Below are 20,048 nucleotides of genomic sequence, written 5' to 3' on the forward strand. Positions count from 1 at the left end.
TGATTGACAGAGAGGCTTTGTCTCTGCCCAGTGCCTCAGGCTGTGAAGGGACACTGGGTTCTCTTTTTTTACAGTCTGAACCCCTGGACATGCTGAAGAGGTGACTCATCTTGACCCCTTTACTCTCACTCCAGCCTGGAACCCTGGCACCCACACCTCGGAGGTGGCCCTGGGCACCCATGGCCAGCCACACAGCTGACACTGCCCTGTTCGGTGCTCGAGCCACAGCCTGTGGCGGGGATGGCTCTGGGAACCGTGGCAGGTGGCAGGCAGCAGGTTGCACTGGGTTCTGCCTCCAGTCCTGCTAAAAAGAAGCAAAATCTGCCACCCTTCCTGCCCTTGGGCTGCAGTAAGTTCTTCCAGCAGATTCCCAGGAGGTCCCAGGCTGGGGTGTGCATGAGACCTCTCTGCCCACCTCTGTCTGCTGGACCTGGTCCCAGCTTCCCAGCCTGGAGTTAACCAAGGATGGGGGTGCCTTGGTCAGGAGTGGCTGCCAGGGCCGCCAGACCCAGCCCAGGGGCTGATTGCAGAGGCTGCACGGTCTCAAGGTCACCTCAGGACAACCCTCCAGGCCAGAGACCAAGGCTGCAGGGAAGGGAGGGGCTCTCTAAGGGAGGACCCCAGTAGGCCACTATTGCTGTCACTGTGGCTGAGGAATGCCACCTGGACGTCAGCCAGATGGGAAGCAGAACATGCCCAGACCTGGTCCTCAGACCTGGGTTGGAATCTTGGCTCTCCCACTGTGATCTGGGGCCAGGCTGCCCACTGGGCCGTCAGTTTCCTCACCCACAAAACAGCGTCTCACCACCTCCTGCCCAGTCAGTCCCAAAGATTTGAGAAGGGGCTCTCCATTAAAATATATCAATATATAATAGAATATCCAAGCATATACAAAGGTGGAGAGGATAATTTAACAAATCCCCACATAGCCAGTACCTGTCACCAAGCTTCAACCAATATCAACAGCCAGTGTCAACTCATGGCCACACCATGACTATGCCCACACCCTCTCCTTTAACCTCTGGATTTCATTTTTTTCTTTTTATTTTTTGAGACAAGGTCATGTTCTGTGGCCCAGGCTGGAGTGCAGAGATGCAATCATGGCTCACACCAGCCTCGACTTCCTGGGCTCAAACGATCCTTTCACCCCAGCCTCCCAGGTAGCTGGGACCACAGATGCATGTCACCACACCTGGCTAATTTTTTATTTTTTATTTTTGTAGAGAGAGGGCCTCACTATGTTGCCCAGGCTGGTCTCAAACTCCTCCCACCTCAGCTCCCAAAGTACTGGGATTACAGGCATGACCCACTGTGCCCGGCCACCTCTGGGTTATTTTAAAAACAAAGCTTCAGCATTACTCAATATACCCAGGTAATAAACCTGCACATGTACTCCCTGAATCTAAAATAAAAGTTGGAAAAAAAAAGAAAAGGAATAAAAACAAAGCTGAGACATCATGTGATTTCACCTTCAAATACTTCATAATGAATTTCTTAAAGATAAAGATTTAGAAAAAACCATAACTGCAATATCATTATTACACCTTAGAAAGTTAGCCATAATCCCTTAATATCATCGAATATCTGATGATATATCAGAATTCAAATTTCCCCCAATTGCTCATAAATGCTTTTTACAGTTAGTTTGGATTTGAATCAAAGGTCAACACATCATTTGGTTGATATATGTCTAAATTTCTTGAAATCTAGAGATTGCCCATCTTTTCTGGTAATTTTGTTGCTGTTGAAGAAGAAACTGGGTTATCTGTTCTGTAGAATTTCCCAATCTGGATTTTTGTCATTGTTTCCCTTGTATTTCCCGTAAACTAGTTGTTGAATCCAAGGAATCAGATTCAGGTTTGGTGTTTTGACAAAAACAATGACTAGTTGGGGTTCACAGGTCTGCAGGAGGGTCTGTCTCCTGAGTTAAGCAGCAAGTTCAGATGCAGTCGATCTGACACATTTATTACAGAGCTCCCATCAGGTAAGAGCTCAAACTAAAAAACTCTTAGACAAGGCCAGGCGCAGTGGCTTGGGTGTGTAATCCCAGCACTTTGGGAGGCCAAGGTGAGTGGATCACTTGAGGTCAGGAGTTCAAGGCCAGGCTGGCCAACATGGTGAAACCCCGTCTCTACCACAAATACAAAAAATTAGCCAGGCGTGGTGGCAAGCGCCTGTAATCCCAGTTACTTGGGAGGATGAGGCAAGAGAATCGCTTGAACCCAGGAGATGGAGGTTGTAGTGAGCTGAGATCGTGCCACTGCATTCCAGCTTGTGCAACAGAGTGAGACTCCATCTCAAAAAACAAAACAAAAAAACCTCTAAGACAAAAACATAGACTGGCATGAGCAGTGGGCAGAGGCCAGACATCTGTCTTTTTTTTTAAGACTGAGTCTTGCTCTTGTTGCCCAGGCTGGAGTGCAATGGCATGATCTTGGCTCACTGCAACCTCTGCCTCCCCGGTTCAAGCGATTCTCCTGCCTCAGCCTCCCTAGTAGCTGGGATTACAGGTGCCCGCCACCATGCCCGGCTAATTTTTGTATTTTTAGTAGAGATGGGGTTTTGCCATGTTGGCCAGGCTGGTCTCAAACTCCTGACCTCGTGATCCGCCCGCCTCGGCCTCCCAAAGTGCTGGGATTACAGGTGTGAGCCACAGTGCCCTGCCGGGAGTGGTGAATTTATATTTGAGAAAAGATCACTCTGGGTGCTGAAGGATGTGTTGGAGATGGAAGCCAGATGCAGAGGGCTGAATGCTAGCAGGCTCCATTTATATGGCTTTCTGGAAGGGGCAGAACTAGGACAGAAAGGAGGTTTCAGGTTGGGTAGGAGGGAGCATGGCTGATAGTAGGGGGCACAGGGACTTGTGGGGGGTGATGAGGCTATTCTGTGTCTTGGTGGTGGGGCTGGATGCATAACCGTGTGCATGCTGGGGCCGACTATCCGCCAGCTAGTCCAGGACTAGCGGAGGACAAGCATGCTGTCGGACTCATCTCCAACTCCCAGGCCCTGTTAGTTACCTCTCTAGACTTAGACTGTCAGAAAATCTCTCTGGGATGATGGTCTCTTGTCCATTCACTTACTTAATTAGCAATGACTGGGCGCCCACTATGTGTCAAGCTGCATGGTGGGCACTGGAGACTCTCAGATAACCACGACCACTCCTGCCCTTGAGGAACATCCAGGCAGGCTGAGACATGGCCTCGATCCATTTGACACTTCCACCAAGGCCTCCACAGGTGCCCACCTCTCCGGGTCTCCCCTCTTTTTTTTCCAGACAGGGTCTCACTCTGTCACTCAGGCTGAGTGCAGTGGCACAATCTCAGTTCACTGCAACCTTGACATCCCAGGCTCAAGGAACAAGGGATCCTCCCACCTCAGCCTCCTGAGAAGCTGGGACTACAGGTGCACACCACCATGCCCGGCTCATTTTTTTTTATTTTTTGTAGGGACAGGGTCTTGCCATGTTGCCCAGGCTGGTCTCAAACTCCTGGACTCAAGCGATTCTCCTACCTTGGCCTCCCAAAGTGCTGGGATTACAGGCATGAGCCACCACGTCCAGCTCTGGTTCCCTTCTTGATTCAGCCAGCCAGGCCTTGCCAGACAGAACTCATAGTAGGTGTATCAAAAAATAATCTTTATTGTCACTAGTATAAAACAGAGCAGATCAACTGGCCTCTTGGTCTGTACAAAGTGTGGGGCGTGAAACCGCCTGGGCTGCCCCCACTTCTCCCATAATTCCCTGCCCTAGAGCAGCACCTCCAGAGCTAGGAGAAGGAGAGGGGGCCACCCAAGGCCTTCCCTTGAGGAGAGGGGTCAGGAGTGGACTGGAGTGGACTGGAGTGGGGGCTGTTTTCTATCTGAGGGAGGCAAAGAAGCAGAGGAGAAAACTGGAGTGGCGGAACCCTCCCGCTCCTCATCCCGTCCCCTGCGGCCGCGCCCCAGAGTCCACTGGATGGGTGGAGGGGCGGCGGGCAGCCTGAAGGCGGGCTGAGGCATGAGCCAGTCCACGGCCTGGTCAGAGGGCCACCCGCGTGCAGCAATGGCGCAGCAAGCACGGCAGGATGCCGCGGTTCAGCTGGTGGAACTCCACGAGCTGCAGCAGGTCAGTGAAGCGGGTCTGGCCATCATCCATGCTGAAGTACAGGCGGCCCTCCTCCTCGCTCTGGGGTACAGTAAAGGGGGTGGAAGTTCAGGGAGGGGCCCTAGGCCCCACCATTTCCTTTTATTCTTTTCTTTTTTCTTTTTGAGACAGTTTTCTCACTGTGTCATCCAGGCTGGAGTGTGGTGGTGCCACCATGGCTCACTGCAGCCTTGACCCTCTGGGCTCAAGCAATGCTCCTACCTCAGCCTCCTGAGTAGCTGGACTACAGGTGTGCACCACCATGCCTGGCTCATTTTTAAATTATTTGTAGAGATGGGGTCTCCCTGTGTTGCCCAGGCTGGTCTCGAACTCCTGGGCTCAAGCCATTCTCCCACCTTGGCCGTCCTAAGTGCTGGGATTACAGGTGTGAGCCACCGCACTCAGCCTCCCACTTCTTGTGCAGGGAAAAGGGAGACGCACTGGGGGCCAGGGAGCCTCTGGAGGGGCCTGGTGAGGACAGGTTGCTGGGAGTCCTGTGTCTCATTGCAGGACTCCGGGGACGCAGGGAAGCTCACCGGCAGGATGAGATAATGCTTCACTTTCTGCAGGTGACACAAAGAGAGGACAAAGCCCTGGGGGTTCCGCTGACTCTCCCGGACCAGGAAAAGGCTGCCAGAAGACAGGAGATGGGGCAGCATTACTACCCAAGGACCATGGCTGCCACCTGGACCCCAGTCTCTCTTATCCCTGGGTCTGTTGCCCAGCCCTGCCCCTTACCCGTCTACCAAGCCCTGCTGTCCAATAAGCCGCTGGCTCTCCTCACGGGAAATGCGCCCGTGGAACCAGAGTTGGGTGCGGTGGATGGCTGTGGTGGGGAAGGACATGGGCGGTCACTTTGGGGAGGGGACCCCTATACCATCTACTCCCCGCTGGGAATACAAAGAGAAGTTGAGGCAGCCCCCGCCCCAGGACTCGGGGCCGTCACCCACCTGCACTGAGGCTCGTGCCGGAGGCTGGCGTGGGCAGGCTGAGGCGGTGGTTTGTCTTCTTCTGCGGAGCAGTGGGAGATACGGGAGAGTCGGGGCGTGCTTGGGGGCATTACCCAGCACCTCAGGAAGGTAGAGCACTTCTTCCCAGCCAGGGGCCTCCCCCCGCCCTCTCTTCCTCCCTCCTATTTCAGGGATCCCACCCAGAGAGTGGGTCCCCAGCACAAACACACACACACACGGCAGGCCTCACCCTCCAGGCCTGGGCCTCCTCCAGGGCCACACTCAGAGCCTCCCGGGGGTTCTCGATGACACGCCCAGCATGGCCAGAGAAGTCCATGGCCACCAGGGTATTATCTGAGGCACTTCTCTGGAGATGGAAGTAGAGGAGAGAGGTCAGAACAGGGCCCAGGTACCCGTAAGACAGGGCCTGCATACCCACCCTCCCATCCCCTTGGGCACACTCACCAAGGGTGGGGAGCCCAAACAAGATGGATGCAGATGGCGAGACTGTGCCTGCTGGTAATTCTTGTACAGCTGCACCCCGTACTGGGGGTGGGGAGAGAAAGAGAGCTTCAGGTCGAGAGGTCCTGGGGGCGTGGCTGTGACGCCCCCCTCAGACCAGGACTTGCCCAGACCAGGGCTGTGTTTCTGCCTTCGATGAGCACTTCCTATAACTTCAGGCTTGGACTGGGGGTTATCAGAGAGCAAGGCTGTGATGCCCTCCTCATTCCTGAGACTTCCTGAGGGCAGAGCTGGGGATCCCTCTGGCCAGGCCAGCCCCCCATGCCACTCCCAGGGTCTCACCTTGAAGAGGCGGAAGGCAGCCAGCCAGCAGGTGCGGCTCTGCTCGTCTTCACTGCAGAAGATCCGAAGCCCCTTGTGGCCATTTCGAAGCTTGTTGGGCTGCAGAGAGAGGAAATTGACTGGTCCCATATCTGCCTTTAGGACCACATGTCTGCCCCTGCTCCACATAGCAGAGCTGAATCTAGGAGTTTCCAGCAGGCCAGGGTGCAGGGAGAGGAGTCTAGGTGTCTGAATTGGGGCTCAGAAGCCCCGGGCAGGATCCAGGGGCCTGAGCAGTTCCTGCTTCCCCAGGCCAGGGGCCAGGCCTGGCCAGGTCTTCACCTTGACACAGAAACCGAAGTCAGTGGGCATCCCGTAGAGCTTGCGGCCCTGCGTCACCACGTACACGTTGGACTCGTTCACATCTGCCACGTACTGCAGGTGCCTCGGATCCTAAGCAGCATGAGTGAGCAGGACTTGGTACAGGTGGACCCCGCCCACTATTACCTCCCCCCACAAGCCAGGTGGGGAGATTTCAGGACCAGAGAGGGGCAGGGGAATACCCAGGGTCACACAGCAAATAGAAGTAGAGCCAGGACTTAAACTAAGATCATCTTTTCTCCTGCTACCTCCCTGGGCAGGTGAGCTAGGCAAGGATGTAGGGAGAGATGGTAAACTGGAGGTGGCTGGCCTGGGGGGCCCAGGGGGAGAAGGGCTCAGGGGTTCCAGCAGAGAAGGGGCAACTTCTAAAAGGACCAGGGACTGGAGGGGCTGGGGCTGGTACCCTCAAGACCTTACCTTAGAGGTGCCCTTGGTAGAGTAATAGAGGCCAGATCGGCGCAAGAAGCAGAAAAAGCGTTTCCAAAGCTTCCGTCCTGAACCCCGCAGCTGCAGAAAGCCCTGGATCTCAGGAAAGCTGCCAGCATTCAGGAAGTTCTGAGCCAGAGGAGAGCAGAGGAGAGTGACAGGTCTGACCTCCTCCCTTCCCCTCTACCACCAGGATGTTTCTCTTTTTCTTTTTCTTTTTGAGACAGGGTCTCATGCTAGTGCGGTGGCACGATCACAGCTCACTGCAACCTTGACCTCCCGAGCTCAAGTGATCCTCCCACCTCAGCCTCCCAAGCACCTGGGACTACAGGCTCATGCCACCATTCCTGGCCTTTTTTTTTTTTTTTTTTTTTTTTCTTGGAGAGACGAGGTCTCATTATGTTGCCCAGGCTGGTCTCAAACTTCTAGGCTTAAGTAATCCTCCTGCCTCAGCCTCCCAAAGTGCTGGGATTATAGGCATGAGCCACCGTGCCCAGCCCACCCTCAGGTTTTTACAAGGAAATGCTCCACATGCATTTCTCGCCCCCATTTAATAGAAGAAACTGATGCTCAGGCAGGGAAAGTGACTGTCCCCAGTCACACAGGACTGTGATTTGGCTCTTTCTACAACATAGAGGGGAGGCACAGGACTTAAGGGTGGAGAAGCACTGGCCAGTGCTGGGGAGTCGTGAATCTGCAGTGAAATGGGGGGTCCCCCCACCTGGATGAGGTCTTCATGGGATATACCAGTGTGTGCATCGAGACAGCTGGAGACCATTTTTTCTGGGAACAGGGAGTGCTGTGGGTAGACAAGTGTCAGGGATCAGGGCTCCAGCATCCAGGTTGAGGATCAGGGCATCCCAGCGCCCAGACAGCCCTCATGCACTCACTGGGGAGCTCTTGAACAGTTCGTACTTGGCGAAGTTTTTCCGGAAGACGAAGCGGCTATCTCCGCCCACGGGCCAGGCAGCCTGCACTTCCACCACGGACTCGTGGTCCTCCAAACCCCGCTCTGGGGACAAGGGCAAAAAGCAGGGGTTATTGGAGATCAACCAGCTCTCCTGGATGAGCCACATGCCTAGCCCAAGATGCAAGGCATCATCTCCCGGCCCGGATAGTTCCATGCACCTGACTTACCCAGTGCTAGGTGGGGGTGGCACTCCACCAGCCCCCAGGTCTCGTCGCTCAAGGCGTGAGCTCGCTGCACCAGCATTTCACACACGTGGCGAGCTGTTGCACCTGCTGCCACCTCCACAGACCTGCAGGCCCCATCCTCACTGTACACCTTTACTACCTGCGCCCCAGGAATTGCACACGACTTGAGGGGAGGCAAAGGGTGATTCATTCCCTTTCCGCACCTGCTAGACCCTCAGGGACTCCTAACCAAGATCCCCCGCCTCCATGGAAGCGGCTGTGTATCTCCCACAGACCCAGAACCCGTGCATCCCTCCCTTCCCTTCTGAGGGACAACTCACATGGGGGCGGCTGGCATCGCGGGGGAGCAGCCCCCTTGCACTGGAGGGGCCCCCGAGAATGGGGCTCTGTGAGGGAGGACTGCAGAGCTCAGGGAAGGGGTTGGGGATAGAGGGGAGGGAGGTGGCACGCCTCTCCTCCTCTCGAAGTTTCCTGTGGCAAGAAGAAAAAGGGAGAGAGGTGTGGGGAAGGGAGCAGTGGCCTGCAAGCCTCTGTGTATTATCCAGCACTGACCTCCCCCAAGCCCCACGCCCCATCGTACCTGCCGGTGGTTGGGATGAGGAGAGGCTGGGACCTCTTTACCTCCTCAGGCAGAGGGGTATCAGGGGGCCGGGGAGTCCCAGGAGGGGTCCCAGGGGCTGGGCAAAGGTCTTCCGGAGAGCTGCTAAGATGAGGTGGAGACAGATCCAGCTCCATGGCGTCTGAGCGAGAGAGGGGCTTAACGGAACCAGTTGTGTGCCCTTGTCCTGGGGAGAGGGGATGAGAGAATTCAGACCTCCTGACCTCACACGGCGGTTAGGGTGCCCCTCAGAGTTTACCTAGCACCTCACTGCTCTAACTGGAGTTTCCCTGAAGCCCTTGGGGAAGGACAGAATGAGCCTCATTTTACAAAAGGGGACACCGAGTCTCTGAGAAGAAAGCATTCTTGCCCTCAGTCACAGGTGAGTCGGGAGTAGAACCTGTGTTTAGACTCCAAGTCCAGTGCTCTTTCTGTTTTTTTTTTTCCTTTTTTTTTTTTTTTTGCAGCAGCGTCATCTCTGCTCACTGCAACCTCCACCTCCTGAGTTCAAGTAATTCTCGTGCCTTAACCTCCCGAGTAACTGGGATTACAGGTGCCCACCACCACGCCCGTCTAATTTTTGTATTTTTAGTAGAGACAGGGTTTCACCATGTTGGCCAGGCTGGTCTCGAACTCCTGATCCGCCCGCCTTGGCCTCCCAAAGTGCTGAGATTACAGGCGTGAGCCACCACGCCCGGCTCCAGTGCTCTTTCTTTAGCACAAAGTTGCTCACAGGAAGAGCTGAGGGTCCACCCACCACAAGCCTGGTGGTCACAACAGATTTCACAACCCACAGACTCTCAGGCTCAGCCCTCAGGGTCAGGGCAAAGGCCCACTCCTTTGCCTCCACGTGTGGGGCACTCACTGCGCTGGGCTGTGCCCCGGGTTTTTCCAGCACTTTGTTGCCAGACCCAGTTGCCAGAGCCTGTTCATACTTGGCGAAGTTTGGCCTGCCCAAGTGATGAGTGATGCAGAGGGGAGAAGGAGGTGGGGAAGGATGGGAGTCAGAAAGGCAGGAGAGCCGGCTCCGCTGCAGTGCAAGGGGGAGAGCAGGGCCTGGGGTAGGGGTCCTGGCCCCAGCAACCCCCAAACCTTGCGTACCCTCCCCAGGCCATCCTCCTGCCCAACTCTTTCCTGAAGCCCCAGTGCTGAGAAGCCTTCCTGGCCTTCCACATTCAGACTGAATGACTCCCTCTCAGCACTGTGCGGGGGCCGCATCATCCATTACTGTGCACCTGTCCTATCCACCCATTTGTCTGAGGGCACCTGGTACCCCCACGCAAGGCCAATCTCACCCATGTCTTATCACTTATAGGGGCTGCACAGACACTCAAGACAAGTAAAGACAGGACAGCAGGCAAAGACGAGCACTAGAGGTGGAGGTGGGGCTGGCCCCTCCTCCGCAGGAACCCAGCAGACCCCTTTGGCCGGGCTGAGACCAGGGAGAACCTGCAATCCCAGCCCCCAGCCTGTTCTCCAAACACTGGGCCAGTACTATGAGGCCACCTGGGGCACCTGGGATTGACCCCTCAGGAGGGAGCAGGCACCTGACCCTTCAGTGAGGGCATCAGGGGATTTGGGGGACAGGTGAGTCAGGGCGGGCGGGACAACACTGCCTAGGGCTCTCCATTCAACCTTGACTCATCCACACAACTTCCTGGCTTAGGAGAAACAAAAACAGCCCTGCCTCCACCCTTCCCCCAACTCCCCAACCCACTGCTAGCCAGAGCGGAATGGGGGAGGCACGGGGCTGGGAACAGGATGGGGGAGGAGGATGTGGGGCCTGAGGCTCCTGACATCACCTCCTCCTCCCCACCCTCGGCCTAGCTCCAGGCCAGGTGGGACCTACGATCTGCTCTCACCCCCAGTCCCAAACCACCTCCTCGCCAGGGAGTCCCTCGCCTGGGAAGGAGAGAGGCAATGCCCGGCCTGGATTCAGAGGCCCATTTGGAGAGAAGCCAGCATCCCAGCGGTGCCCCTCCCCACCCAAAGCATCGCTCAGAGCCCCTGCCCTGTGTGGATGAAGTTCCTCCTGACACATTCTCCTGGGTGTCCCGGCCAGTGGGGTACCACAGGAGCAGGAGTGGAAAGGGAAAACACTCAAGAAGACAGACAGGATGAAAGGCCAGGGAGGGGGCTCAGGGTCCTGCCAGGAGGGGCAAGACACACCCATCACCCGCTAGCAAGAGACACTAGCACCTCAATACCAGAACACAATCCCCCACTCCCACCCCAGTCTAACCTCCAAACAGCCCCGGTCTCCAAACAGCCCCAGTGACTTCATTCCAGGCTGCAGGGGGCCACGCCTGCCTCGAAATCACAGACCAACAGTGGGGTGGGGAGAGGAGCAGAGAATTCAGGAGGGCAGTGCTTGGAAGGGGTTAGAAGTAGATTCAAATCACATTAGAGCCTGGCCTCAGATATCAGAGAGGGCCAGTCCAAGGCTGGGGTTTGCCTTCAGAGCCCGCCAGCCGTGCCCTTAAGCCCCTTCTAAGGCTGGAGGCGGGTGGAATCGTCAAGACCAATGGGGTGAGCAGGGAGGAGGAAGCGGTCCTGGCTGTGGGCCTGGCAGCTTAGAGATCTGGAGTTTTCAAACTGAGGCCCCGGTAAAGCTTCGGTTGGAAACACCGACCCCCAAAATCAGTTTGTCCCCTCAACGAGGTAACTCCGTCCGTGGCTTCCCAGCTGCCTCCTCCCCCAGTGGCTCCAGCCCCACCCGCGTTCCCGTCCTCCCAACCTCCTTGTTTACTTCCTGAATCACGCCCCACCTGGCTGGCCCTAAGGGCAGGTGGCGGGGCCAGGTGTTCAGGGCCAACAGAAAACAACTCTGCTTCCCAGAGCAGGGGGAAGGGCTTGCGGGACTGAGGCCTGGGCCAGGGGCCTGGATGTGGTGGGAGAGCCCCCGTCCGCCCAGTACTCCACGCCCCGCCCCCACGGGAGAGGCTTATAATTTTTTAGGGTGCAGGGCCCAGGTGAGAAGGTGAGAAACCCCTGGATGACTCCTAGTATAAGGGAGGACCCAGGACTCTGAGGCCCCGCCCACTCTCTCACTCAGGAAAAATACCCAATGGGAGAAGGCGGGGCAGCTCTTTTAAAGTTTAATTCGGGAAGAATGCTGGAGTCTCTGCAGTTAATCATTACAGGCTGCCCACCTCCATGAGGTCCCCCCACCACGCATACAGTAGGATATCAGGAGAGGGGAGAGCAGAGTCCAAGACCGGCGGACCAAAAGAGGGCATTCCTGGGGGGCGGTGCGGCTAGTTGGGGGGCGGGGTGGGGGGCGTTCCACCTTGCCGGCAGGTGCATTCTCTGTCCTCAATCTGCCAGGGAGACCCAGACCGGGAACCTGGGTCTCTCCCTAGCCTCATCAAGCAGAAGAAACCATCTGCTATCCCCCACCCCACTCTCCCCAGGCCCCACCGCACTGCAGAGCCCCTCATACACCCCTCCAGCCTTCCTGCCCATTTCATGCTGAAGCCAGGAGGGACCCCGTCTCACCCGGCCTCCACTTTCCCATCGGAGGGCCGGAGGCGGTGTTGCTGAGAAGGGCATACAATCTGGAGAGATGAAGCCTCGACAATTTAGAGGATCCCTCTCCTTCACTGCCCTCCAAAGTGGAGGGGGCCCTCCCCACATCTCCCCGCAGCCCGCAGAGACGTCTGTCTTAGAGACTTGGGGAAACCCAAACTGGGGTAAACTGGGCGAGCCAGGGAGTGAGGGCGGCTCTCCCCGGGTGTGCGGGGAGGGGCTAGTTTCAGCGGGAAAGCCAAGTCGGAGGAGAGAATCAGGTCTTCCTTCCCATTCTTAGCTGCTGCCTGCAGGGAGGTGTACAGGGAGGGAACAAGGAGCGCTGGAAACCAGGATGGGGACGAAAAGAGGGCGGGTGGGGAGGAGGGGGCAGGGTGGGAAATGGACAGAAAAGAGAAAAGTGGGAGGCCAAGCAACCCATCAGGAGACCCAGCCTTTCCCTACCGGCCTCCAGACCGGCCGTGCCTGCCCCCAAAGGATAAATGCCCGCTTGGGTTCTTACCTGAACCCCGAGCGTCAGGACACCCGGCTGGGACCACCTCTTCAGGGAGGGAGACGCCAGGCCCTTAACTACCTGGCCCCCGCCCCTGGCCTGACATCACCGAGCGGGGGAGGGGGAGAGCCAGGTGGCTCCAATCCTCCCACCTGGGCCGCCGGCCAGTTCAGCCGGAGACGGGCACAGCCTGGGGCCCTGGTGCGGCTGGGGGTTGCCTGGCAGGCTGTCGTCTGAGACCGATCTCGGTCCCCTTACCTGGAGGAGCCCCAGCAGGAGTAGCAGGACACCCGTTCCGAAGTCTGGCTCCGTCTAGGAACCCCCAGATTCCTGGATTTTATTTCAGATCCACTCCCGCTTCTCTACAGGTGGTAGGAGGGTGTCCCGACTTCGGACAGAGAAGTCAGAGGCGGGGGGAGCCCTGTGTGTCCAGATTCCAGGCCCAAGGAAACTAAAATTATCTTGGGCAGATGGGGGCGGGTCCAGGGGAGGCGCCTGGGAGGAGGAAACCTGGGAGGAGGGCGGAGACTCCCTGACTACGCCAACTGGGATTGTTTTTGCCCTTCCTAGCCTGGCAGCAGGTGCCAAGGGAGGATGCAGGTGCCTGGGGAGAGGCGGGGAAGACAGCCGAACAGACAGTACCACGAGCGAAGATCAAGAGTCCCGACCACCTGGGAGGGAGGGGGGAGGGCTTGGGGGCTGCAAGGTAAGGGGAACCACCCCATCCACTCTTTTCCAACACCCTCCCCGAACCTGGTCTGTTCATTGGCCAAGCCTGGGGGCCTGTCTGCAGCTCTGGATCCCACCCCATGGGGCAAAGAGCACCCTGCTGAGAGGGACGCCAGCCAGGGTGGTGTCCAGCAACATGGCCTGCCCCTCGATCTGCAGTCACCCTTACCGTGGTGGCTGCACCCTGGCCCCTCAGAGGTACCCAGGGTAAGCCCTCCCTCCCCCGCCCCCCACCTTCTGAGCAAAGTCCAGAGTCTTGGCTTCTCCTTTAAAATCGAGGGGGTTAGGCAGGGTGGCACAGTGGGAGGAGCCATGGTGACCTGGAGAAAGCTCTGGCCTGGGCCCCTGGGGATTCCTCTTAGAGGGATCACTTTATTTTATTTTTTTTTGAGCTAGGGTCCCGCTCTGTCACCCAGGCTGGAGTGTAGTGGTGCCATCTTGGCGCACTGCAAACTCCGCCTCCCGGGTTCAAGCGATTCTCCTACCTCAGCCTCCGGAGTAGCTGGGATTACAGGCACCTGCCACCACACCCAGCTAATTTTTGTATTTTTAGTAAAGATGGGGTTTCTCCATGTTAACCAAGTTGGTCTTGAACTCCTGACCTCAGGTGATCTGCCCACCTCGGCCTCCCAAAGTGTTAGGATTACAGGCATAAGCCACCACGCCCGGCCTGAGGGATCACTTTAGTTCTCTCAGGGATCACTTTAGCTGTCTCGTTCAGTGCTGGGCAAACACAGGGTACTTGGGAGAGGGGTTAGGAGGTGGAGATCAAAGGCTGCGGCCACCACCCAGCTTGATGTAGGTGACAGGAAAACAAACAATCCTTAGGGTGATAAGAGGTCCACCCTGGAAGGGGCACGAACGAGTGGCTCCTGCCTCAATTTTCTCCAGAGTTTTCCTAGGAAAACCAGTATGAGTGGGCCCAGCAAAGAAGTGGGGGAGGAGGCAAGGTCTCTTGGGTGATGGAGCAGCTTGTGCAAAGGCAGAGTAGACAATTCACTCATTCATTTATTCAACTATCTGTTTAGTACCTACCATATGCCAGCCCCATGTTTTGTGCTGGGGATACAGGCGTAAACAACAAAAACAGACCCCGCCCCATCCTCACACAGCCAATCAGGAAGATTGATGTTAATCAAAGAATCACACAAATAAGAAATGACAGGAGACAACTATGCTGGGAAAATGACTCACATAGGGAGTCAGGAAAGACTTCTCTGTGGAGGTGACAGCTGAGCAGAGGAGAAGCTGGCTGACATGGGAAGGGGGTTGGAATCGGTGGATGGGAATTGGGGAAGGAGGCCACTTTCCCCAGTGAGGAAATCAATGCCAGAGCTCTGGGCAGGAGGAGATGCAGCATGCAGAGACAGAGAGTGGGGTTGGAGGAGAAGGGAGGAAGCAGAGGCCACGTGGGTGAACCTGGACAGGTGTGGAAGGTGTGGAGAGAGGAAGCTGTGCTTCTGCAAATGTGGCCTCTAGACCTCCCTAACCTTGTGTGGAAAATAGATTCTTGGGCTCCTCTCCAGCAACTGAATCTCAGTCTCTGGGGCTAAGACCCAGGAAGGTGTGGTATTGACAAGCCCTCAGGTGGCTGTTCTGCAAACCAGGTTTGAGAGCCATCCATCCTGTTTGTCCAGATGGGCAGGAGTAGCGGTCAAAGACCAGATCCTGCAAGTTGTATTTAGACTTAAGTAGAAGCACAGAGGAGAGGGCACATTTACATTTTGGAAAGATCATCCTGGATATTGAAGGATGGGATGGAAACAAAGCCACAGTCAGAGGGCGGAGTGCTGTAGGAATCAACTTATATGGCTTTCTGGAGCGTGTGGAACTGTGTGAACAAAAACCAGGTCTGGGATTGGGGAGGAGGGAGAGGGGTCCACAGTAGGGGGCACAGGGACTTGTGGGAGGTGATGGGACCATACTGTATCTTGGTTTTGGGGTTGGATGCACAAATGTGTGTGTTTCTTAGGACTCATAGAAAGGCACACTCAAGGCTGGGCGTGTGGTTCACCCCTGTAATCCCAGGACTTTGGGAGGCTGAGGCAGGTGGATCACGAGGTCAGGAGTTCAAGACCAGCCTGACCAACATGGCAAAACCCCGTCTCTACTAAAAATACAAAAATTAGCCGGGCGTGGTGGCGTACGCCTGTAATCTCAGCTACTCAGGAGGCTGAAGCAGGAGAATCTCTTGAACCCACGAGACGGAGGTTTCAGTGTGCTGAGTTCGAGCCATTGCACTCCAGCCTGGGAGACAAGAGCGAGACTCCATCTCAAGAAAAGAAAAAAAAAAGAAAGGTACACTCAAGAGGATGAATTTTACTGTGTATAAGTTGTATCTGAATTTAAAAACAACAACAACTATAAGGCCAGGTACGGTGGCTAACACCTGTAATCCCAACACTTTGAGAGGCCGAGGCGGGTGGATCATGAGGTCAGGAGTTCGAGACCAGCCTGGCCAACATGGTGAAACCCCGCCTCTGCTAAAAATGCAAAAATTAGCTGGGCATGGTGGTGTGCACCTATAATTCCAGCTACACAGGAGGCTGAGGCAGGAGAATTGCTTGAACCCAGGAGGCGGGGGTTGCAGTGAGCTGAGATCGTGCCACTGCACTCCAGCCAGGGTGACAGAGCAAGACTCCGTCTCGGGGGAAAATAATAATAATAATAATAAATAAGAATGCGTTTATAGGTCAATGGAACAGAATCCAGAGTCCAAGTAGAAACCCTTACATTTCTGGTCAATTGATTTTACAAGGTGCCAAGACAATTTCATGGAGGAAAGGATAGGCATTCAATAAATGCTGCTGTGATCAATTGGATAGCCACATGCCAAAAGGTGAATTTAGATCTTTTGCTCACAGGATGCATAAGAAAAAAAAAACTTGAAATAGATCAGATACCTGAATGTAAGAGCTAAAACCATAAAACTTCTAGAAGAAACCATGGGAGATAGTCTTCATGACCTTGGGTTAGGCAGAGAACTTGAATATAACAGCAAAAAGACAACTGACAAGAGAAAAAAAATGATGTTAGACTTTGTCAAAATTTAAAATTTTTGCACTTCAAAAGCCACCATTAATAAGAGGCCAGGAGGCCGCGCGCAGTGGCTCACACCTGTAATCCCAGCACTTTGGGAGGCCGAGGCGGATGGGTCACCTGAGGTTGGGAGTTCAAGACCAGCCTGGCCAACATGGAGAAACCCCATCTCTACTAAAAACAAACAAACAAACAAACAAACAAACAAAATTAGCCAGACATGGTGGTGCATGCCTGTAATCCCAGCTACTCGGGAGTCTGAGGCAGGAGAATCGCTTAAACCCAGGAGGCGGAGGTTGCGGTGAGCCAAGATGGTGCCATTGCACTCCAGCCTGGGCAAGAAGAGCAAAACTCCATACCCAAAAAAAAAAAAAAAAAAAAAAAAAGGGGTCAGGCATGGTGGCTCATACCTGTAATCCCAGCATTTTGGGAGGCTGAGGCAGGTGAATCGCTTGAGCCCAGGAGTTTGAGACCAGCCTAGGCAACCTGGCAAGACCTCATCTCTACAAAAAATATAAAATCTATCCAGGCATGGTGGTGTGGGCCTATAGTCCTAGCTACTTGGTGGGGCTGAGGTGTGACAATCACTTGAGCCTGAGAAGTTGGGCCTGCAGTGAGCTGTGATTGTGCTACTGCGCTCCAGTCTGGGTGACAGAGCAAGACACTGTCTCAAAGAAAAGAAAGAAAAAATGAAGCCAGATGAAGTGGCTCATGCCTGTGATCCCAGCACTTTGGGAGGCTGAGGTAGCCAGATCACTTGAGGCCAGAGTTCCAGACCAGCCTTGCCAACAGAGCGAAAACAGCCTGGCCATTGCTACTAAAAACACAAAAAATTATCTGGGCTATGGTGGTGCACGCCTGTAATTTCAGCTGCTTGGGAGGCTGAGGCACAAGAATCTCTTGAACCCAGGAAGTGGAGGTTGCAGTGAGCCAAGATTGTGCCACTGCACTCCAGCCTGGGTGACACAGTGAGACCCTGTCTCAAAAAAAGAAAGAAAGAAAGAAAAACTAGCCAAAGACTGGGAGAAAATAGTTGCAAATCATATACAACTATATATGGTTGTATCTATGGTTCTATATATTTTGGTTGGTATCCAAAATATATAAAGAACTTTTACAAATCAATAATAAAGAGACAAATAAAAATGGGCAAAAGACTTGAATAGATGTTTCTTCAAATAATATGTATATGAATGGCTAATAACTACATGAAAAGATACACGACATAGTCATTAGATAAATGAGAATTAAAACCACAGTTACATACCATGTCATGTCCACTAGGATGGTTATAATCAAAGAGACAGAAAACAAGTACTGGTGAGGATATGGAGAGACAAATCCTCATATATTGCTGGTGGGAAAACTTTGAAAAACAGTCTGGCCATTTCTTAAAATGTTAAATGCTAGCCTGGGCAAAATGGCAAAACCTTGTCTCTACAAAAAATACAAAAAAAAATTAGCTGGGCGTGGTGGTGCGTGTCTGTCGTCCCAGCTATTCAGGAGACTGAGGCAAGAGGATAGCTTGAGTTTAGCAGGTCGAGGCTGCAGTGAGCCATGTTTGCACTGCTGCATTCCAGCGTGGGCAACAGAGCGAGACCCTGTCTCAAAAAAAAAAGGTAATCATAAATTAAACACAGGACCCAGCAGTTCTACCCTTAGGAATCTACCCAAGAGAAATGAAAACACACACCTATACAAAGACACCTAAACATATGTAGCAGCATTATTCAAAAAAGACAAAAAAAAAAAAAAAAAAAAACTGGAACCCTAAATATCCATCAGCTGGTGAATTAAGAAAAAAATGTGGCATAACCACACAGTGGAATACGACTCAGCAATGAAAAGGAACAAACTACTCTAGACGCTACAGGATGAACGCATTTCAAAAAACATATCGAATGAAAGAACCAGAAGCAAAAGACCACATAGTGTATTATTCTGTTTATATGAAACATCCAGAAAAGGCAAAGTTAGAGACAGAAAGCAGATCAGTGGTTGCACAGGACTGGAATTGGGAGCTGGATTGACCAGAAACAGGTGGGAAGGACTTATCAGGTTGACGGAAACATTCTGTAACTGGATTGTAGTGATGGTTAGGCAACGGTACAAATCACTGCATTTTCTTTCTTTTCTTTTCTTTTTTTTTTTTTTGGAACACAGTCTCACTCTGTCACCCAGGCTGGAGTGCAGTGGTGAGATCTCAGCTCACTGCAACCTCCACCTCCCAGGTTCAAGTGATTCTCCTGCCTCAGCCTCTGGAGTAGCTGGTGCGCCACCACACCCAGCTAATTTTTGTATTTTTAGTAGAGACAGAGTTTTGTCGAGTTGGCCAGGCTGGTCTTGAACTCCTGGCCCAAGTGATCCGCCCACCTTGGCCTCCCAAAACGCTGGGATTACAGGTGTGAGCCACTACGCCCTGCCTGGTTTAAAAAAAAAAAAAAATGAGCCCGGGTGCAGTGGTTCACGCCTGTAATCCCAGCACTTTGGGAGGCCAAGATGGGCAGATCACAACTTCAGGAGTTCGAGACCAGCCTGGCCAACATGGTGAAACCCCATCTGTACTAAAAATAGAAAAATTAGCTGGCTTGGTGGTGGGCACCTGTAATCCCAGCTGCTCAGGAGGCTGAGACAGGAGACTCACTTGAGGCCGGAAGGCAGAGGTTGCAGTAAGCCGAGATCGCACCATTGCACTCCAGCCTGGCCAACAGAGCAAGACTCTGTCTCAAAAAAATAATAATAGTAGTAATACAAAAGTTAGCTGGGCGTGGTGGCTGGCACCTATGATCTCAGCTACTAGGGAGACTGAGGCAGGAGAATCGCCTGAACCCAGGAGGTGGAGGTTGCAGTGAGCCAAGATCGCGCCACTGCACTCAAGCTTGGGTGACAGAGTGAGACTCCATCTCAAAATAAATAAATAAATAAATAAATAGCCTAAAGGGACACTAGAGTGGGTGGCGTGTTAGGATACCATAGTGGTACTGTAGTCAGGGAAAAGGCAGCGAGGACTTGTGCAGACTCCATTTCCAGAGCTGCAAAATGGGAATAATGACGCCAGCCCCCCAGTGAGAGGCTGGATGAGAAGGGATGCGCAGAAACTGTTGGGGTCACAGAGCCTGAAGAGCATCTACTGTTCTCCAGTGCAGGCAAGAAGCAGCTGCAAAAGACTGGAAAAAGCAGTTTAGAGCTTTGAGATCAGAAACACTTGTGTATGTAACTATAGGGTGGTTCCAAATGCCATCAGCGCCGGGCATGGTGGCTCACGCCTGTAATCCCAGCACTTTGGGAGGCCAAGGCGGGCAGATCATTTGAGGTCAGGAGTTCGAGACCAGTCTGGTGAACATGGTGAAACCCTGTCTCTACTAAAACAAACAAACAAACAAACAAACAAAAAACTGGGCCAGGCGCGGTGTCTCATGTCTGTAATTCCAGCACTTTAGGAGGCCGAGGCTGGTGGATCACCTGAGGTCAAGAGTTCGAGACCAGCCTGACCAACATGATGAAACCCTGTCTCTACTAAGAATACAAAATTAACCGGGTGCGGTGGCACGCGCCTGTAGTCCCAGCTACTCGGTAAGCTGAGGCAGAAGAATCGCTTGAACCCGGGAGGCAGAGGTTGCAGTGAACCGAGATCGCGCCATTGCACTCCAGCCTGGGCAACAAGAGCGAAACTCCGTCTCAAAAAAAAAAAAAAAAAAAAAAAAAAATGCCATCGGCATGTTAGCGAGAAAATGTCAACTATTTCATGCATCAGCCACACCCACCCCCATCCCCAGGACACTTGCCCCACCACTTTCTCTTTCTTTTGTAAACTGAAAAGCGCTTTGCAGTCTAAGTCCATTAGAG

General features: G+C 53.8%; 1 protein-coding gene across 4 annotated transcripts; it reads right to left on the reverse strand.

Annotated features, from left to right (window-relative positions):
* Nucleotides 1–2,920: 2,920 nt before the first annotated feature.
* Nucleotides 2,921–12,890, reverse strand: GRB7 (growth factor receptor bound protein 7). 4 transcript variants are annotated; one of them, XM_003831449.5, is made up of 15 exons: nt 12,444–12,624; nt 8,396–8,600; nt 8,136–8,286; nt 7,798–7,954; nt 7,551–7,672; nt 7,382–7,459; nt 6,652–6,789; nt 6,196–6,306; nt 5,875–5,973; nt 5,536–5,616; nt 5,321–5,437; nt 5,071–5,131; nt 4,859–4,946; nt 4,657–4,750; nt 2,921–4,162 (listed from the first exon to the last, which is right to left on the reverse strand). In XM_003831449.5, exons 2-15 carry the CDS (start codon nt 8,548–8,550, stop codon nt 4,016–4,018), a joined length of 1,599 nt encoding a protein of 532 aa, XP_003831497.1. In that variant the 5' UTR covers nt 8,551–8,600; nt 12,444–12,624; the 3' UTR covers nt 2,921–4,015. The 4 variants fall into 4 exon arrangements, with proteins under 4 accessions (XP_003831497.1, XP_034797835.1, XP_003831496.1 ...); XM_003831448.5 differs by lacking the exon at nt 12,444–12,624 and adding an exon at nt 12,693–12,890 and having other exon boundaries at nt 2,922–4,162; XM_034941944.3 differs by lacking the exon at nt 12,444–12,624 and having other exon boundaries at nt 8,396–10,426.
* Between the last annotated feature and the right edge of the window lie 7,158 nt (nt 12,891–20,048).

Source organism: Pan paniscus, chromosome 19, assembly GCF_029289425.2.
Source record: "Pan paniscus chromosome 19, NHGRI_mPanPan1-v2.0_pri, whole genome shotgun sequence".
In the NCBI taxonomy this organism is placed as follows: Eukaryota; Metazoa; Chordata; class Mammalia; order Primates; family Hominidae; genus Pan; species Pan paniscus.